Source organism: Micropterus dolomieu, linkage group LG17, assembly GCF_021292245.1.
Source record: "Micropterus dolomieu isolate WLL.071019.BEF.003 ecotype Adirondacks linkage group LG17, ASM2129224v1, whole genome shotgun sequence".
Lineage (NCBI taxonomy): Eukaryota > Metazoa > Chordata > Actinopteri > Centrarchiformes > Centrarchidae > Micropterus > Micropterus dolomieu.
In genome coordinates, this window is record NC_060166.1 from 18,138,354 (window position 1) to 18,154,193 (window position 15,840).

Consider the following 15,840-nt stretch of genomic DNA (forward strand, 5'->3'; position numbering starts at 1 on the left):
AGCTATTTTTCAATGAATCATCCGGCTAAAACCGGTAAGACACAACCACAGTCATATTATATACCACTGAGAGCATAACACACAAGCATGTAAGAAACTGCTGTCAAATAAGTTTCAAATGATCGTTTCAGTAGCATAATGTCATGGGTGTTCTGGTTAATTCTGGTTTGTAGTAATTTGATAAGCACTTTATTATTCTCTGGTTGAAATCAGAATTGGCCTGCTAACAAGAGTGCTAGACAAATAATATACTAGCTGTGAATGTGTATGTTTGAAGACATTTCAACAGGGTCACTTTCCATTTAGAAACAATTTGTGTGGTTTATTTTAGCAATGTTATCCACTGTGAAAACGTTTTAATGAATTCTTCAATCAAATTTAACCACTCCTACAACTTTGTCTCTCAGACATTTGTTTGCTTTTTTCATTAATACCCGGTGCCAGAGTTATATTTGCTTCACACAAGCATGTCATACACGCACAGGGTTAACCTAAATCACTGGTATCCGAGATTAGCTGGCTAACGTTAAGCTAGCTTCACAAGTCAAAGTATCAGCTCGCCGCCAGCATTATCGTTACATAATGAGCCACACTACAGAGAGACCTTAAATCTCCTAAGAAGTCCTAATTGAAGTAACTTACTGGCTAAAACAAGGACTTTTGAGGAAGCTTGGTGTTTTCAAGGCGGCAGTGTGTACGGGACCCGACGTGACGCGGCACAGTGGGACTGGCTTTCCTCCACTCTGCCTGCATTCATAAACGGATATGATAAACGAGCGCTGAATATACCGGAGCAGCGACAACAGTCAGGTCTGACCATGGCGGAAGAGGACGACGCGAGGATCCGTATTTTACAGAGCCTGCGGGGTAAAATATGTAAGTCTGACTGGGGCAGCCGATGTTTTCCGTCCCACACAGGGGGGAGAGCGGTCGGTATAGCAAGCGGGCGACGAGAGGGGAAGCCGGAGGGGCGCGGCGTGCTATCAACAGTCGGCAGTGTGGAGGCAGAAGCAGCCAGTTCATCTGGTCGATGGTTAACGTCAAGTTAGCCTAGCGCGTTAGCAGCAGCTATTAGCTTGTTGTGAATGATTTCATTCATCGAGGAGGGCTCCCTGGCCGTCAGTTAAGCTCCTCCGGCTAACTGGGTGTTATTTTTATACGTATTAGACATGTTAACGTTTTCAAAATGCGGGGCGTCTTGTGTGGACTTGAGCTTCCCTGCAAGCTAAGTTAACGTAGGTTAGGCTAGCTACTACCAGCCGCTTCATCCCGTCGTCACTCACTCATTCAGTAGTAGCGTTACTCACTGCAGACACCTGACAGTCAAGCAACCCAGACAATGTTACATTATTATATCGGCAACAACATGAAGTTTTGAAGTTAGCAAGCAGCATAGTAATGATCACTCACCCTAGAGTTTAATATGTGCTTCACGATATTTTTGTCCAGACACACCTAACGTTAAATATCTACGATAACCCGAGATCGTTATATCTTGGTAAGTCTCTCGTGCCAGTCATTGCACATTGTATCACGGTGGTGTGTTGTTTGATGGGTGACGGAGTGACCAACCTGACGACGTGAGTTCAAGTCCTGGTCTCAACCATAGACTGTATATGGTCTCAACACACAGTTTGCTTCAGCAGGTCTCAGACTCTCTATGGAGACATTAATCAAGAAACTACATTAATGATTAAAACATCCATGCTTGTTGCAGCAACAACTAATCTATTTTGCAGGCAAATTGCTCCCGTGTAGTTATTCTTACATTAAAATAGGCTAACTTTTTTAATAAGAGTTCAAATTGGAAACATTGGCTTTAAAGTCAAATTCCTAACAAGCCAGTTTCCTCATCCTCATTCAGGGGTTGGGCTGGTCCAGCGGAGTACCTGTTTGTTTGGATTTGTTAGCTGTGTTTTTTTGTCAGCTTATTCAAATTCAAGGTGTGTATGGCTGCTCTCTTCAGAAGTTCCAGCCATTACTATCACTTTGAGATTCAAATTAAACAAATAGTACTGGTTCCCATCATTCACTTTTACTCATTGATAACAGGGTAATACATATGTGGCAGCAAACTTGCTTATTCTCAGTTCTAACACAATTCCATAAGTCTACACCCGCTGCTGTACCATCCTCTGTGTCTTGGTGTTTGAAGTAATTGAGTTTTTGTAATTGTTAAGATTAATTTTGCCCCAGTGGCATTGCTTCATCTTCAGTGGGTTCAAGCTTTATAAGAAATCAGTTTGAAATAAGACAGTAGGAATGGTGAGTTTATCTTAATGATAATAAAGCTTGTTCTTGTTATTGTTTTAAATGTTATCTTGGAAAAACATTTTAAACATTAAACATGCCCTTGGGAGAGATTTTATGTTGCGAAAGAAGTTGTAGACCAGCCTAGCTATGTGGCTTAACTGTATGCCTTTACTGTAAGGCGAATATAGGCTACGTTTTAGTATGTAGGGCTGGTATGCATAGGCACACAATAGGACGACAACAGTTTCACTACTATGAATTAATGAGAAAACTGTGTAAGCAGAACAAAATAGAGGAACCATAATGGCATGTAACTCACTTTGCAGTCTTACGAAACTCCAGTCTTCCTCGTTCACACTTTGTCCTTTTGCCTACATCAATGGAGGTGGCATTCTGTGAAGATTTATTCTTACAGAAGCTTTTAGATTGGCCAGTGCAGTTGAATATTTGACCTTGTTTGCATCATTGTCAGAATAAAATCAGGAAGAGGCCAGTTGTTAAAATGACAAAGCAGTCTTCAGCTAAGATAGGTATTATTTAGGCAAAGACTCTGACCTTTAGGGCATGGTTTTCACAAGGTGACGTGCTTCTGTTTTTAGTGGAAATGTTTTTGAAGCAAAGAGATGGCAGTAGGGTTGGCTGACCAAAGTACGCCATATGTGTTTGTGTCTGTGTGCATATGCTTGTGTGCTCTTCCTCCCACCAGGTCACCCCAGTACAAGCTTAGTGACAACTTTGCTGTTTTCACTGGCCATTCCTAAGATTAGACATACACCATTATTAATAGCCTGTTTAAAAGCTGATCTCACTGGTGGCTTTTCTTAATTAGGTCTCCACCTGTGCTCAGGGTACCTATCCAAAGCGAGAGGACCAATTTAGACTGCCTCTAATCCACTAGTGTAAATCTGAGTCATTGGGAAGTTATTGATAGTGCTGTGTTTGAGTAACTGCTATTTAGCTGTTCAGGTTTCACCTGTCTGGCTTTGATTTGGTCATTGATTATGTATGTGTTGCACAAAACCCCGTGGCATGTAATCTGGGTCTGACTGCGATGTAATGAAAGTTTGTACAAGTGGTGTGTGTGTTTACAAAGGTGTTTGTCATTTGTGAATCAGCGCTGTACTGTCGCCATTGGTTATGCTGAGGAAGTCACTGTTTCATGTTTTTAACCACATAGGAGGCACAAGTCTACTTCAGCTACATCCGCTCTGCCGCTTGCCCTGACAAATGAGCCAGTGTCTCCATATGAACATGAGGATGATGAATGTGAAAGCATGTTTTAAAAGTCCACTGTGTATGATTGCAATTAAGATTAGCTTGTTCTGAGTCGGCTTCAATGAAACTTACTTTTATGTAAGGTCATTTCTTTTCCTTTTTTGATTAAGATTAACAGCAGGAACATATTTGAGCTTTTATGTTGTCAGACTGTAGGACTACCACTAGTGAATTGCAATGAATAAGCAGAGTAAAGTTTTTTTTTTTTTTTTTTTTTTTTTTTTTTTTTTTTTTTTTTTTAGGATCTGAAATTTAAATGTCCATGTTCTCAGAACCTCTTGAAGGTATTTATATCTGCTGACATGTCATTTAGTTCACTTCTCAGTCAAGCATACCAGCAAGATTAATATTTATGACTGGAAGGAGCTATAGAAATAGAAGAATGTTGTTGAATAGCATGGGTGGGGACTGTCTAAAACCTGTGTCAGTGATGTGCCAAAGACTGTGTGCATGCAACAAATATGCATGTGTTTGTGTTAATAATTAATAGTTATTTAATTTTCCCTTAACTTGGGAAAGACTGCTGTTATTTTGATGCCAGTTGAGATGTAATGATGTTCTTCTCTTGTTGCTGCAGGTGAAGCTAAGAACCTAGGTCCAGTCTCAGGCCCAAATCGACAAAGGGATCTCTGCACCTTTTCCACTGTAAGTCTGGATCAGGAGGAGGTGTTCCGTACCAAGGTGTTTGACAAAAGCGGCAGGTAAGCAGGTTACCTCTGTAACTTCTGGTATGCATCTCCTTATTGTCTTATTTCACAGCTGTTACTGTACAGCAAGGTGTATAGTGTATTAATATTACAGTAATCAGCTTTCAAACATTACATTTTAATTCCATTTCATAAATACAAAGTTACACTAAGTTTAGCATGTTTATTCTTTAGTCTGGTACAGAGCATGAGCTAGCTGTCTTCTAGTTTACAGTGTTTACATGTTGAATTATTGTAGATAAATATGGAAGTTTTATTGAAGAGAGCTTTTAATTGAGTATTTGGCAAACTTTGTGTTGTCACAAATAAAGAGCAGTAACAAAAAATGGCTATAAAATCTCACTGGTTAATACAGAGAAGTAGAGGTCATAGAAAATATGAATGAGTGTACATTGACTTACTTGTGGTAAATCCACATAAATGGGAAATCCATATCGTCATCAGTTGGGGAAAAAAAACAGAAGCATTGATGAGTATTGTAAGTAGTAGTCTCAGAATATTTGATTTGTTTCCCGGACAGAGTGATGTTTAAAGCAACTCAGACAAAGAACTTTATTCTGGAGGGGAAGTTATTGCACATGTGTACAGACATTTCAGCGTCTTGTATCTAGTTATTGTGCACCTCATTTTAAGTTATGTTGGCTATAGTAGAAATCTAAACATCCCTCTGTTTATACTCAGGCAAAGGTTTCAGGTTCAGTGTCTTATATGTGCTATTTCCTCCTCAGTAAGTTTTTAAACTTGTAGTGAACCTTTTGTGAGCTTACAATCCGGCCCATCAAGTCCAAATGTAAATGTAAGCTGTATCTGCTGTGGTCTGTCGACTGCCATGATTACTAAAAGTAATGCCAAGAATAATATGCAAAATACTATTTCATGTATATGCAGCCATTTCTGGGATAAAAGCTTGATGTGTGCTTTTGAGCTTAAGTTAAGTATCTTTGGATTTCAATTATTCTTCTGGATGTAAAACACAGCTTACTCAAATTAAATCTAGAGAACGGCAGCTGTTATTCTTTGTACAATTTACAGTTTGTTTCATGAATTGAAGTCAAAACAAAGCGAACAAAAACTCTAAATAACCTCTTGAGGAAATCTGTCATGTGGAAACAGAGAAACTCAACTTTGGACCATTTATGCTTGTCACAGTCAGATCATGGTTTGAAATTCAGTCATCTGGTCACATCTTACACACTGTCAATACGTGACTCAGAGCTTTAAGTGTGCAGGGTACCATTTTAGCTGGGAAACATTAAGCGATTCAGACTGAAATTAGCTATTTTACCATTAGCTTCATGTTCACATGCAGTTCAGAGAAAGGTGTAGGAGATGGGCACCAGGAAACCTTTCAGTTTTCTATCTACATCATTGCACATCTCACTGTAAACATGGGCCTGCCTTCTCTAGGTATTTCACAACAGCTTTTTTTTTTTTTTTTTTTCTGTCCTGATTTCGGTGCCGTTCAAAAGGATTTTACAGTCTCTGAGGAAGTGTGTCCTCCCACGCTCTCCCCTGTCTTTCTCGGTGTCACTCTCAACTACCTTAGCCTCTATTTAGCACATCTTAATAATCACTAAAATGTGGCCCACTGTGTTTTTATTTATTTGATGGTGGCTTGACTCATGCCTGCTGTATGGGCTCCTGTTTCTAATGGTTAAAAGGCCATATGGAAGCTGTAATTGCAGCTAATCCCGTGGATAAAGCAGGCATGTTCAAACAATTGTGGTCAAGTGGCTCCAGCTTGTTTTCTCACATTATTTAGAAGCTAGGATGGGACAACAGAAGGAAAGGTAGTATGGTGGGTGTATGTTTGAGTGTGTACAGAAAAGGGAGGTTATGTGCATCATTCTGTGTGATGTTGAGGAGGATGTGTGGGCGTACACTGGATGTGTTGGCTAAACCCACTGTCGGGCAAGATATTTCACCATCCAGGATGCGTGAATTGTAGAGGGAGGCATCAGTGCATGCATGGAAGAGTTGTAGGACCAGTTTGCTTCAGTACTTTTAGTGAATATTTATACAGATATGCCTGTTTTAAGGCTTATTTCTAGGACCTGATTTAGATTTTTAAAAACTGAGAAAATGGTACTGTAGTTAATTAAGCCATATGGCCCATTAACTCCGGTAATGTTCGACAGGCAAACATGTCATTCCTTATTAGGTTATTTAAAAAACTGGCCTACTATACACCAAGGAAGTGTCTACAAAGATGTATATTTGCCAGCTGGTAATTAATTTGACATTACATGTTTATTGATTTATTTTTTATTTCCCCCAAATAAACAGACCTCCTATCTTTGTCAACTTAACGCTCCTGATATGATGTGTAATTAAAATAGAATAGACAGAGGTTGCAGATTTTCTAAACGGTCAGTCCAGTACAACTGTCGTCTAAGTACTGTTCAGTCTGTTCTGGCCAGGTGGTCCATCTGCAGGCAGCACGTATATTGAGTTAGTGCTTAACCTACAATCAGCTATGTCAGATCAAGCTGTCTAGATCGCGTTATTGGTCGCGAGGCAGTTATGTTGGCAGGACTGAGTGGCACAGATGCTTGAACCCTCTGTGTTTGTGCCAGCTCCTACAGGGCAGTCAGTTCTCTGCTGAACACAGGAGATCTAACCGCTTTGCTGCTAGGCTAGGTTATATAGTATTGTTTAATGATTGGAGTTTGCATTTTCTCCACATGACTATATGGGTTTCTTGTGGGTGCTCTGGTTTTTTACCAAAAAAAGACGTGAATGTTCGGTGGATTGGAAACTGAAAGTGTGTGTGTGTGTGTGTGTGTGTGTGTGTGTGTGTCCTGCACTGGACTACCAACCTGTCCTGGGTGTCTCGCTAGGGCTAGATGATATTGCTGAACACAGTGTTTTAATATAATAGATATTACTGATATTGACGTATACCCTGATTCCCAACATGGCAAATGTATGCAAAACTCCTTCTAAAATAATCAAATTGATGTTTAAAGCAATGGCGCACTATGAATTACATCACACAAAACAGAAGTCTTGATAACTCATTTTGTAACTTTAAGTAATTTTCCTCAATCATAAATTTTCAGCAATCTGTAATGGGGTTGGGACGATAGACGATGCCATCGTCCAGATGGTTGATTGTTGAGCAGGCATCGTGATTGTAAAACTGTTTGTAATTGTTGTTTGTACACTATTATACTCTATGTTAAAGAAATGACAAGAAAGCTTTGGGAGAGAATAGATTGCAAAAGTGACAGATTTAAACCCACAACATAGCAAGAGCTTTCCCCATAACCCTGATGAGTCATATGGGCACCCTGTGTTGTCTACCGTCTGCTCAGACAGTTCATTTCCCAGTAAATTAACAAATCCTGTGTTTTATCATGGTTATGCTCAAATATGATAATATTGGTACACTTTGGCTAGAGAGGACATCACCAGGTTTATTCAGTAATTGTCTGTTGGTTTTTTTTTTCCCTACATAATCTAGAGCCATGAACACAACCTTGTATTACAGGATTATTTAGTGAGTACTTTGATTTCATAGTATAGAATTAGGTCGGGTGGATGGCAAATATGGAGATGAGGAAATTGCAAATATAAAGTACATAAAGTTCAGGCTGCAACTAATGATTATTTTCCTTGTTGATTAATCTGTCAATTTATTTTCTCGGTTAATTGATTAGTTGTTTGGTCTATAAAATGTCAGAATATACCCAAAGCCCAAGATGACGTCCTTTTTAAATGTCTTGTTTTGTCCACAACCCAAATATATTGAAAATAAAATCCCATTAAAGAAGCTGGAATCAGAGAATTTTACTTTTTTATTTATAAAAACTACTCAAAATGATTAATTGATTATCAAAATAGTTGACAACTAATCACTTAATTGTTGTAGCTTTACATAAAGTGACAGTCACTAATCGTAGCATGCAACACTCGCATTACTTAAGCTACTAGCGGTCCTAGCAAATAAATAATAATAAATAAAATACTAAAGCCTAGACCTGGTAGAGCAGCACACATTGATGTGGAGGGACCAGGTCCTAGTCCCAGGATCTGCAAGTGATGCTGGGGGGTCTTTCCCAATGTCCACTCTTGTGGTTATTTGCTTATTTGGTTAAGTTTAAACTGTGTATACAGCATTAGTACTATACATGGGGGTAAACGTGGATAATGAGATTGTCCTGTTGCTCATGTTTTAGATGTGTGTTTTATTTATTTTTTTTTCATAAAAGCATAAAAACCCATGATCCAGACTCAATAAAGCAAAAAACGGATATGGTGATTTTTATTTTCCAGTGGAGCATTTATCACATTTCACAAGCAAATTATGTCTTTTAAATCGGATAGCACTGCACACAGTCAGAAATCAAGCGTCAAGCTTAACAAATCATTAATTAAGCCTATCTGTATGTGTCACGGCTCGAATAAGGTAATCAGGCCATAGCCACTAATCTTGCTACAGTAATCACACATTACACCACCTACTACACACGTTCGTTCTCACATTCTCACACTGTGTTTCCCCCCAAAACATACCACCTCACTTGCTAATTTAAATCTGTGTTTTTTTTACAGCCCTTTCTATGGAGAGGACTTCTACTTTGAGATCCCACGTCCATTTCAGTGTTTATCCTTCTACGTTTATGCCAAGAGTGTTTTCCAAAGAGACCTACCCATTGGTAAGTTGCATTTAGAAAAGGCGCTTACATAAGTATATCTATTCGTCTGAATGGATGAGCTGCAGGTTAATGTGTGTTTTTATGTCTTTATAGGCAAGGTGTCGATCAGGAAGGATGATCTGTGTAAATACAGTGGGAAGGAGCACTGGTTTAGCCTTCAGCCAGTAGATCCTAACTCAGAAGTCCAGGTAATTTCCAGGAAAGTTCAATGTTTCAAGTGATGAGTCACAAATATCATTTAAATATTTGGCACTCGATTTGTAGGATAGCTCATCCGGATTTTAATGTGAAACACACTGGGTCTGACTTTGAATTCCACATGCTTGGAAGTTGCCATTAACGTTACTGAGACTGCACCGCTCCCTTCGGGCTCAGGGGATGCATGCTTTCACAACTTGCAGCACCCCAACATAACAAGTAGGAAATTCACTTGCACATAGTCTAAAATTTGCATACAGATAAGATAATTTCCATGTCAAAGTAAGGTTTAATAGTCTCTGTCCAGGCTGCCGTGTTTTGACAGTTTGAAAACCCGAGGCAGGCTCAACTGGGTTTACTGATCGGCTGCCACCGTCAGCCACCACTCAAAAACTGAATGCCAGCAGTCTGGTTGCAGGAACATTAAATCAAATATGCAAGACTTAAGTTTGGGCTGTTTGGACCTGTGGAGCCTTTATGTCATGATGTGAAGGAATTAAAATATTTCTGAGGCTTCTTGACTTTTTTTAACAAGAATCCTATATCTAACAAGACTCAGTCCACCCGTTTGCACATAAACACTTAAGCGTGTGTTGTGAAAATACCATCACCTGTGTAAAATGAAATTATGACAACAGGTGGCTTATAAGTCCACATCAGTGGAAAAATACCACTACTGAAAATATTGTTTTTGGCATTTTAGCTTTGTTTGATTACTGAAAGTCATTATTTGTGCCACTGGCAATATTTAAATGTTAAAACCAAAACTAGTACATTTGGACTTTCACGTAGTATTTCAAAAGTCTGGATAAAATTGATGAGGCATTTGTCACCAACTCAGTCCTATCTTTTTTTTTTTTTTTTTATAATGCAAATGTAACTGGTCTGTTGAAAGATGGTTACTTTTTAGACTTTGCATACTGCCTAAATCGAGGTAGTCATTGTTTTATAAAACCTGCCCGAAACCCAAGAGGATGAAATTAATACTCAGTGGCATTGGTTCTCAACCTTGTAAACCTCACAGAGTTCCGTATGAATCATTTGATAGACAAATTTGCTGTTAAAATGAAGACAAAGACTTTTTTGTAAAATTGTTTGCAGCTGGCTGAAGACTTGCTGCCGTAGCACTCTCTAATGATTACGATACTATAGCTATCATCTTATGAACTTATGAGGCGTTTATGGTCCAGAGTCTGCCTTTTGTGTTGAATGTGTCTTTCTTTTTCTTCTTCTTCTTTCAGCATTTTATTGATGTTTTATTTTTTTTATTTTTTTTCAGAGTTGCAGTTCTAGTTTCCATCTCATATAGGGCATGCATGTGGGTTGTTCTATTTCAACTGTACATTTATTTGATCAGATAGTTTTTTTTGTTTTTTTTTTTCTGGTTGTGTTGGGTGAAACTACAGCACACTATCACTTTTGTGCTGCTGTAGCTAACGTGTTGACACTAGCTGCCATTAGCCCACGCCAGACTATTCTGGGTTTGTGCTGCTACACTGATTCACTCACAAGTAGACACTTTCAACTGCAAAGTTACATCAGTGAGTGATGGAGGTGTTATTACAATGCCTCTCTGGCTTGGTTCCTCTTCAGACAGGGGCTGTGTATGTACCCTGTGAGCAATGTTGGCTCATTTTCCAGTGAACATGCTCAGCTTATAAAGAAAATTGCAAACAAACAAAATGTACTTTTTTTGGCTATATTCATTACTCAAAGTGTTAATTTGCTGATTATTTTGGCTCATTTGGATCCTTGCAAAGTAGTTATTGGCTTAAAGGCCTATCTTGCATCATAAGTACTTGCCATCTCAGCCAAGTGCAGCCAAGTGCTGAATTGCAGAGACAGAGTGCAAGTGTGTGGGCGTTTTGTTTAGCCCCCCCCAACACTTCCGAAGGAGAGACCGGCAGCCTTCACCACATCCGACCCCGTAAAGATCTTTCTGAGTGATGACAAAATTCACAGCTGCTTGTCACACATGTTACCTTCTTTAACCTAAAAACTATATGAAACATGAGGTTGAGCTGGGCCACAGGTCTAGGACTAGGCCTAGAGAAGAAAAAGAGAGTAAGAGAAACTTGTTTCAAAGAAAATGCAATGAAAATCTTTAAACATGTGTAGTAAAATGTATAGAATGTTAGTGTTCGTTATTTGTATGTTTTCTTACAAACACATACTACAAGCCCACATTTTGATCTTATTTTACAACCCACACGTGTGCCGTGGTGTAAGACTGAGATCTCATGACTTGAGTAATTTGTAACTTCTCACCAGTCACTCTCCTCTCCCCATGTTCAACAGGGTAAGGTTCACTTGGAGATGCGATTGAATGAAGTGATCACAGAGAATGGCTCAGTAGGTCAACACTTGCTAGTCCGGTGAGTACCAAGATCCCGTGTTGCCAATCAAGTGAGGTTTGATCCAGTTTGTTGTCTTATGAGCTGGGAATGTTTGCAGGGAATCTGACATCAAGGTAGAATAGTGAGTGCTTCCACTGGCCTAAGATCAAATCCTGACAGTGATGTGTTAGAGATGAGGTTTTTCACTCTTTATGAAGTTTGTGACAAAGTGCTTTACATTAAAGGACTGAGTTTACATACAAATATTCACATATATACACAACAAAGTACAAGTATAGACTAAGCCTGCAATAATATTATATAAAAGGGGAAAACAAAAAAAGGGAAATTCAAGAGACTAAACTAGAACAAGAACAATTAGACATTGTTTGATCTCTTGTTTACCCTCAACTATTTGACACATAAATATGGTGGACACTCAGGAATCAATTAAACACAGAATCATGCAGGATTTTGACAGTTCTTAATAGTTTTTTGATTAAGTTTCTCAGACTCTTTTCTTTTAGTTGTGTGGTATGATGGGGAAACGCAACACCCCACTGTCCTGAACAGACTAACAGATTAGGGAGTCTTTGTCCACAATATTCCTAAAACAATGTGTATTGTAGCTTTGGTTCACAGGCAGTAACAGCAACTGTAGCTCACAAAAAACACACAAAAAACTATCCTCCTTATCTTCTGTGCTGAAGTGACTATAGCCAGCCAAATAAATTTCAGTTGTATACATTTTCTCTGGGATTAGAGGCACGAGTTTAAAACATCTAATGCCCCAAAATATGTCAAAATAGGAAACATCTCTTAATAGTTCAGACAGAGGTATATGAGAAAGAAAGTTATCAAAAATGAGTCATGATTGATAAGATTATATCACTTGCCTGTCATAGCGGGTTGCTTTTTTGTGTGCGTGACAATATTACTTTATCTATCACCTTTACTTCCCAGCTGTTGTACCAAAATGTTTTCTCACGGTGAGGCGATGTAGAGCGCAGAAGAGGGTCTCCACACTCAACCTTCCTTAATATTTTTATGACCTCCAACTCATTCTGCTTAAGTTATTCTGTCATATTTAGGATGTATGAATTGGCCATGATGTTAATAGCAAAATGAGCAACTAAAAGCCCAAAACATTTACCACACAGACACCAGCGACCCGTGCAGCAACTAGTTTCGCAGTGGTAAAAACATTACATACTCAGAATAGTGCTCTGCAGGAATGTTTTGGAAGAGCTGGAAAAATGAGTGAGAAGAGCAAATTGTTGAAGTGCCAGTGTGAAAACGTCCAGGATCCTGTCAAATTTATGTCCCAAGATGTTGATGGAAATTATGTGTTTGCTGGAGATCGGCCGAGCTTTCAAACTTGAGCCCAGTATGTAATAACCACCTCTTTACCTCGACTAGTTTTTGACTGTACCTTCTCTCGTTGGCCAGAGTCCGGCATTACTAATCTTAAGGACCTGTACGTTGATGGTATATTTGCGCATTTTAAATTCAGCCTCATTCAAACCTGTTGTGATATTTTCAGTTCCAGAATCCAACATTTTCTCAAGTCAGGGCTCAGATCTATGTTGGACACCCCTCTCCCCCTGAAGTGTGTTAATAATTCTTATTATCCCAGATGCAAATTTAAAAAATGCACTTGGTGTGTACGTGTATGTATAAAAATATTAAAATAACTGTATATATCTTATTTTATGTTATTATATTATATGCCATATTCTAATATACATTTAATTATCTGTTAAGTTCTGTGTGTAGCATGAAGGGACTACAAACATTTCATTGTACAACCATGTGTTGTATAATATAAGTAAACTACCTTTTGTGTTCCGCATTTTTGACATTATTGTGTCTTTTAAAGATTCTCTCTTAACACAAAGTAGGCTGGGAAATGGCAGTTGGAGAACCTTTCCCAAAGGAAACATGAGGTGTTGCTGTGCAGAGAATAAATGGAAGTAGCTCTTGCGCTAGACTCAGTTTGAATTAAAGTCCTCCATCATATCCACTATTCAAACGTTAAGCCTTCAAAAATATAGCCTCAAGACTACACAAGACTAGTAATAGATGTCATGGTGCTTCAGCAGACTTTACTTGTGTGTTCTGGATCTGTCTTTATCTATCTACCTACCTACTCTGCAAGTATTTATTTTTCTCCAAAGTCACAGGCAGACGCTTTAGTCTAAATGTTTGGACAGCTATTTTTGGGGTTTCAGTCAATGATCAACCACAACCACTGAAATTAAAGAATATTTCAGCATTTTCATCATTATTGGCAAGAAGAAGAATTTTATTAAACTGGAAATGCCTAGCCCCTCCTCAGAAGTCCCTCTGGCATAAAGACCTGAGGATGTTTATAAATCTTGAGAAAACAAAGTTTGCACTGTGAGTCTTCACAACTTTATGTGAAGGGATTTATTTCTCTATCTATTTGTTTATTTTTAACTTTATCATTACACTTTTTAAATGGGTCGTTTTAAAGGGAGGGCTTATGGAGATGGGATATAGAGGCCTATTTGTTGATGGGGTTCTCACTGTGCTCAATGCAACTTTGTTCAATAAAAATAAAGCAAAAGTTGTCAGAAGCCCAAACTGTTACCAGATGATGATATGGGAGGATGGTCTGCTCAAAAGAAGCCCTCATTGAAGAATCCTCTTGAGCACACGAAGTGCATGTACAACTACAGTGTAGCGTGTGTATGTTAGACCTCATGTTGTTTACGTATGTTGTTTTGCATCCCCCATTCATACTTGGAGAGCAGGGTAATGAGGAGGAAGTGATGGCATCTGAGCAGGAAGCCTGTGCTTGTCACACTGCAACCGCTGTGGTTTTCTGCTGCCGTCATTCACTGGCTCTCAGATTGTTTTGCTTAAACTGTCACCTGTTCACCGTCAGCTCTCATTATATCTGCATAAAGGATGAAGACAGCAGGATCTTGTTTTTTTTGTTTTTTGTTTTCCCTGCTTTACATCAGCCTGACCAGACAAAGTAGCATAGTTAAAAATCAAGGGCGTATCATTTGCACACTTTTAGTCATCCTGTTGCAGTGTGACTAGTCACCAGAGATGGCCAGAGTAAAGCAAAATGGTGTTGAGATGCAAAGGAGACTATAGGGAATACTGTCATGACACCCTGAAAGATGCACAAACAGCCTGACATTCTGTCTGTTTGGCTTCTCCCTCTGGCCTCACTTAGCAATGGCCTGATTCTTATTCTCTGGTGACTCCCGCTTAGCAGCCACATCCTGTTTAGGGTGCCCACAGTGTCTGATTGTTGTCACTTGAAACACCTGTGAAAAAAGCATAGGTCCCTCTGTGACACGAGCCAAATATGAGGGCAAAGCACGACTTCTAAATAAAGACTGGATCAACCATTCATCAGTGCGTAGTGCTGTTGTTATATTGTTTTTTGTTTGTTTGGTTTTTTTTTTACTTTTGACAATCTGATGATGGCTTTACACTCCACCTCCATGTCTCAGGATTGATACTTGGCAGAAATATTACTTTTAAATGGTGATCTTGACAGCAATCCTGAGAACTGATAAACTGGACATAAAAGTATGAAAATCATTTTGAATTGCATTGAACTTTATACACTGCTCAAAAAAAATAAAGGGAACAATAAAATAACATCCTAGATCTGAATGAATGGAATAATCTCGTGAAATACTCCTTTCTTTATATAGTTGAATGTGCTGACAACAAAATCACACAAAAATTATCAATGGAAATCAAATCTATCAACCCACAGAGGTCTGGATTTGGAGTCACACTCAAAATCAAAGTGGAAAACCACACTACAGGCCGATTCAACTTTGATGTAATGTCCTTAAACAAGTCAAAATGAGGCTCAGTAGTGTGTGTGGCCTCCACGTGCCTGTATGACCTCCCTACAACGCCTGGGCATGCTCCTGATGAGATGGCGGGTGGTCTCCTGAGGGATCTCCTCCCAGACCTGGACTAAAGCATCCGCCAACTCCTGGACAGTCTGTGGTGCAACGTGGCGTTGGTGGATGGAGCGAGACATGATGTCCCAGATGTGCTCAATTGGATTCAGGTCTGGGGAACGGGCGGGCCAGTCCATAGCATCAATGCCTTCCTCTTGCAGGAACTGCTGACACACTCCAGCCACATGAGGTCTGGCATTGTCTTGCATTAGGAGGAACCCAGGGCCAACCGCACCAGCATATGGTCTCACAAGGGGTCTGAGGATCTCATCTTGGTACCTAATGGCAGTTATGGCTACCTCTGTGCGGCCCCCCAAAGAAATGCCACCCCACACCATTACTGACCCACTGCCAAACCGGTCATGCTGGAGGATGTTGCAGGCAGCAGAACGTTCTCCACGGCGTCTCCAGACTCTGTCACGTCTGTCACATGTGCTCAGTGTGAACC

The 15,840-nt window shown here is 39.4% G+C and overlaps 2 protein-coding genes across 3 annotated transcripts in view; one reads left to right on the top strand and one right to left on the bottom strand.

Moving 5' to 3' along the window:
• trip12 (thyroid hormone receptor interactor 12) overlaps positions 1–783 on the bottom strand; it is a 43,530-nt gene extending 42,747 nt beyond the window's left edge. For both annotated transcript variants that reach the window (XM_046074190.1, XM_046074187.1), the window contains exon 1: positions 643–783. The gene's annotated coding sequence lies outside the window, so the exon portion shown is untranslated. The remainder of the gene's footprint in view (positions 1–642) is intronic.
• LOC123986108 (ras GTPase-activating protein 2-like) lies at positions 452–11,681 on the top strand. Its single transcript, XM_046074199.1, has 5 exons — positions 452–876; positions 4,106–4,229; positions 8,793–8,896; positions 8,990–9,084; positions 11,393–11,681. The coding sequence occupies exons 1-5, from the start codon at positions 819–821 to the stop codon at positions 11,471–11,473; spliced, it is 462 nt and encodes a 153-aa protein (XP_045930155.1). The 5' UTR covers positions 452–818; the 3' UTR covers positions 11,474–11,681.
• Positions 11,682–15,840: the final 4,159 nt, after the last annotated feature.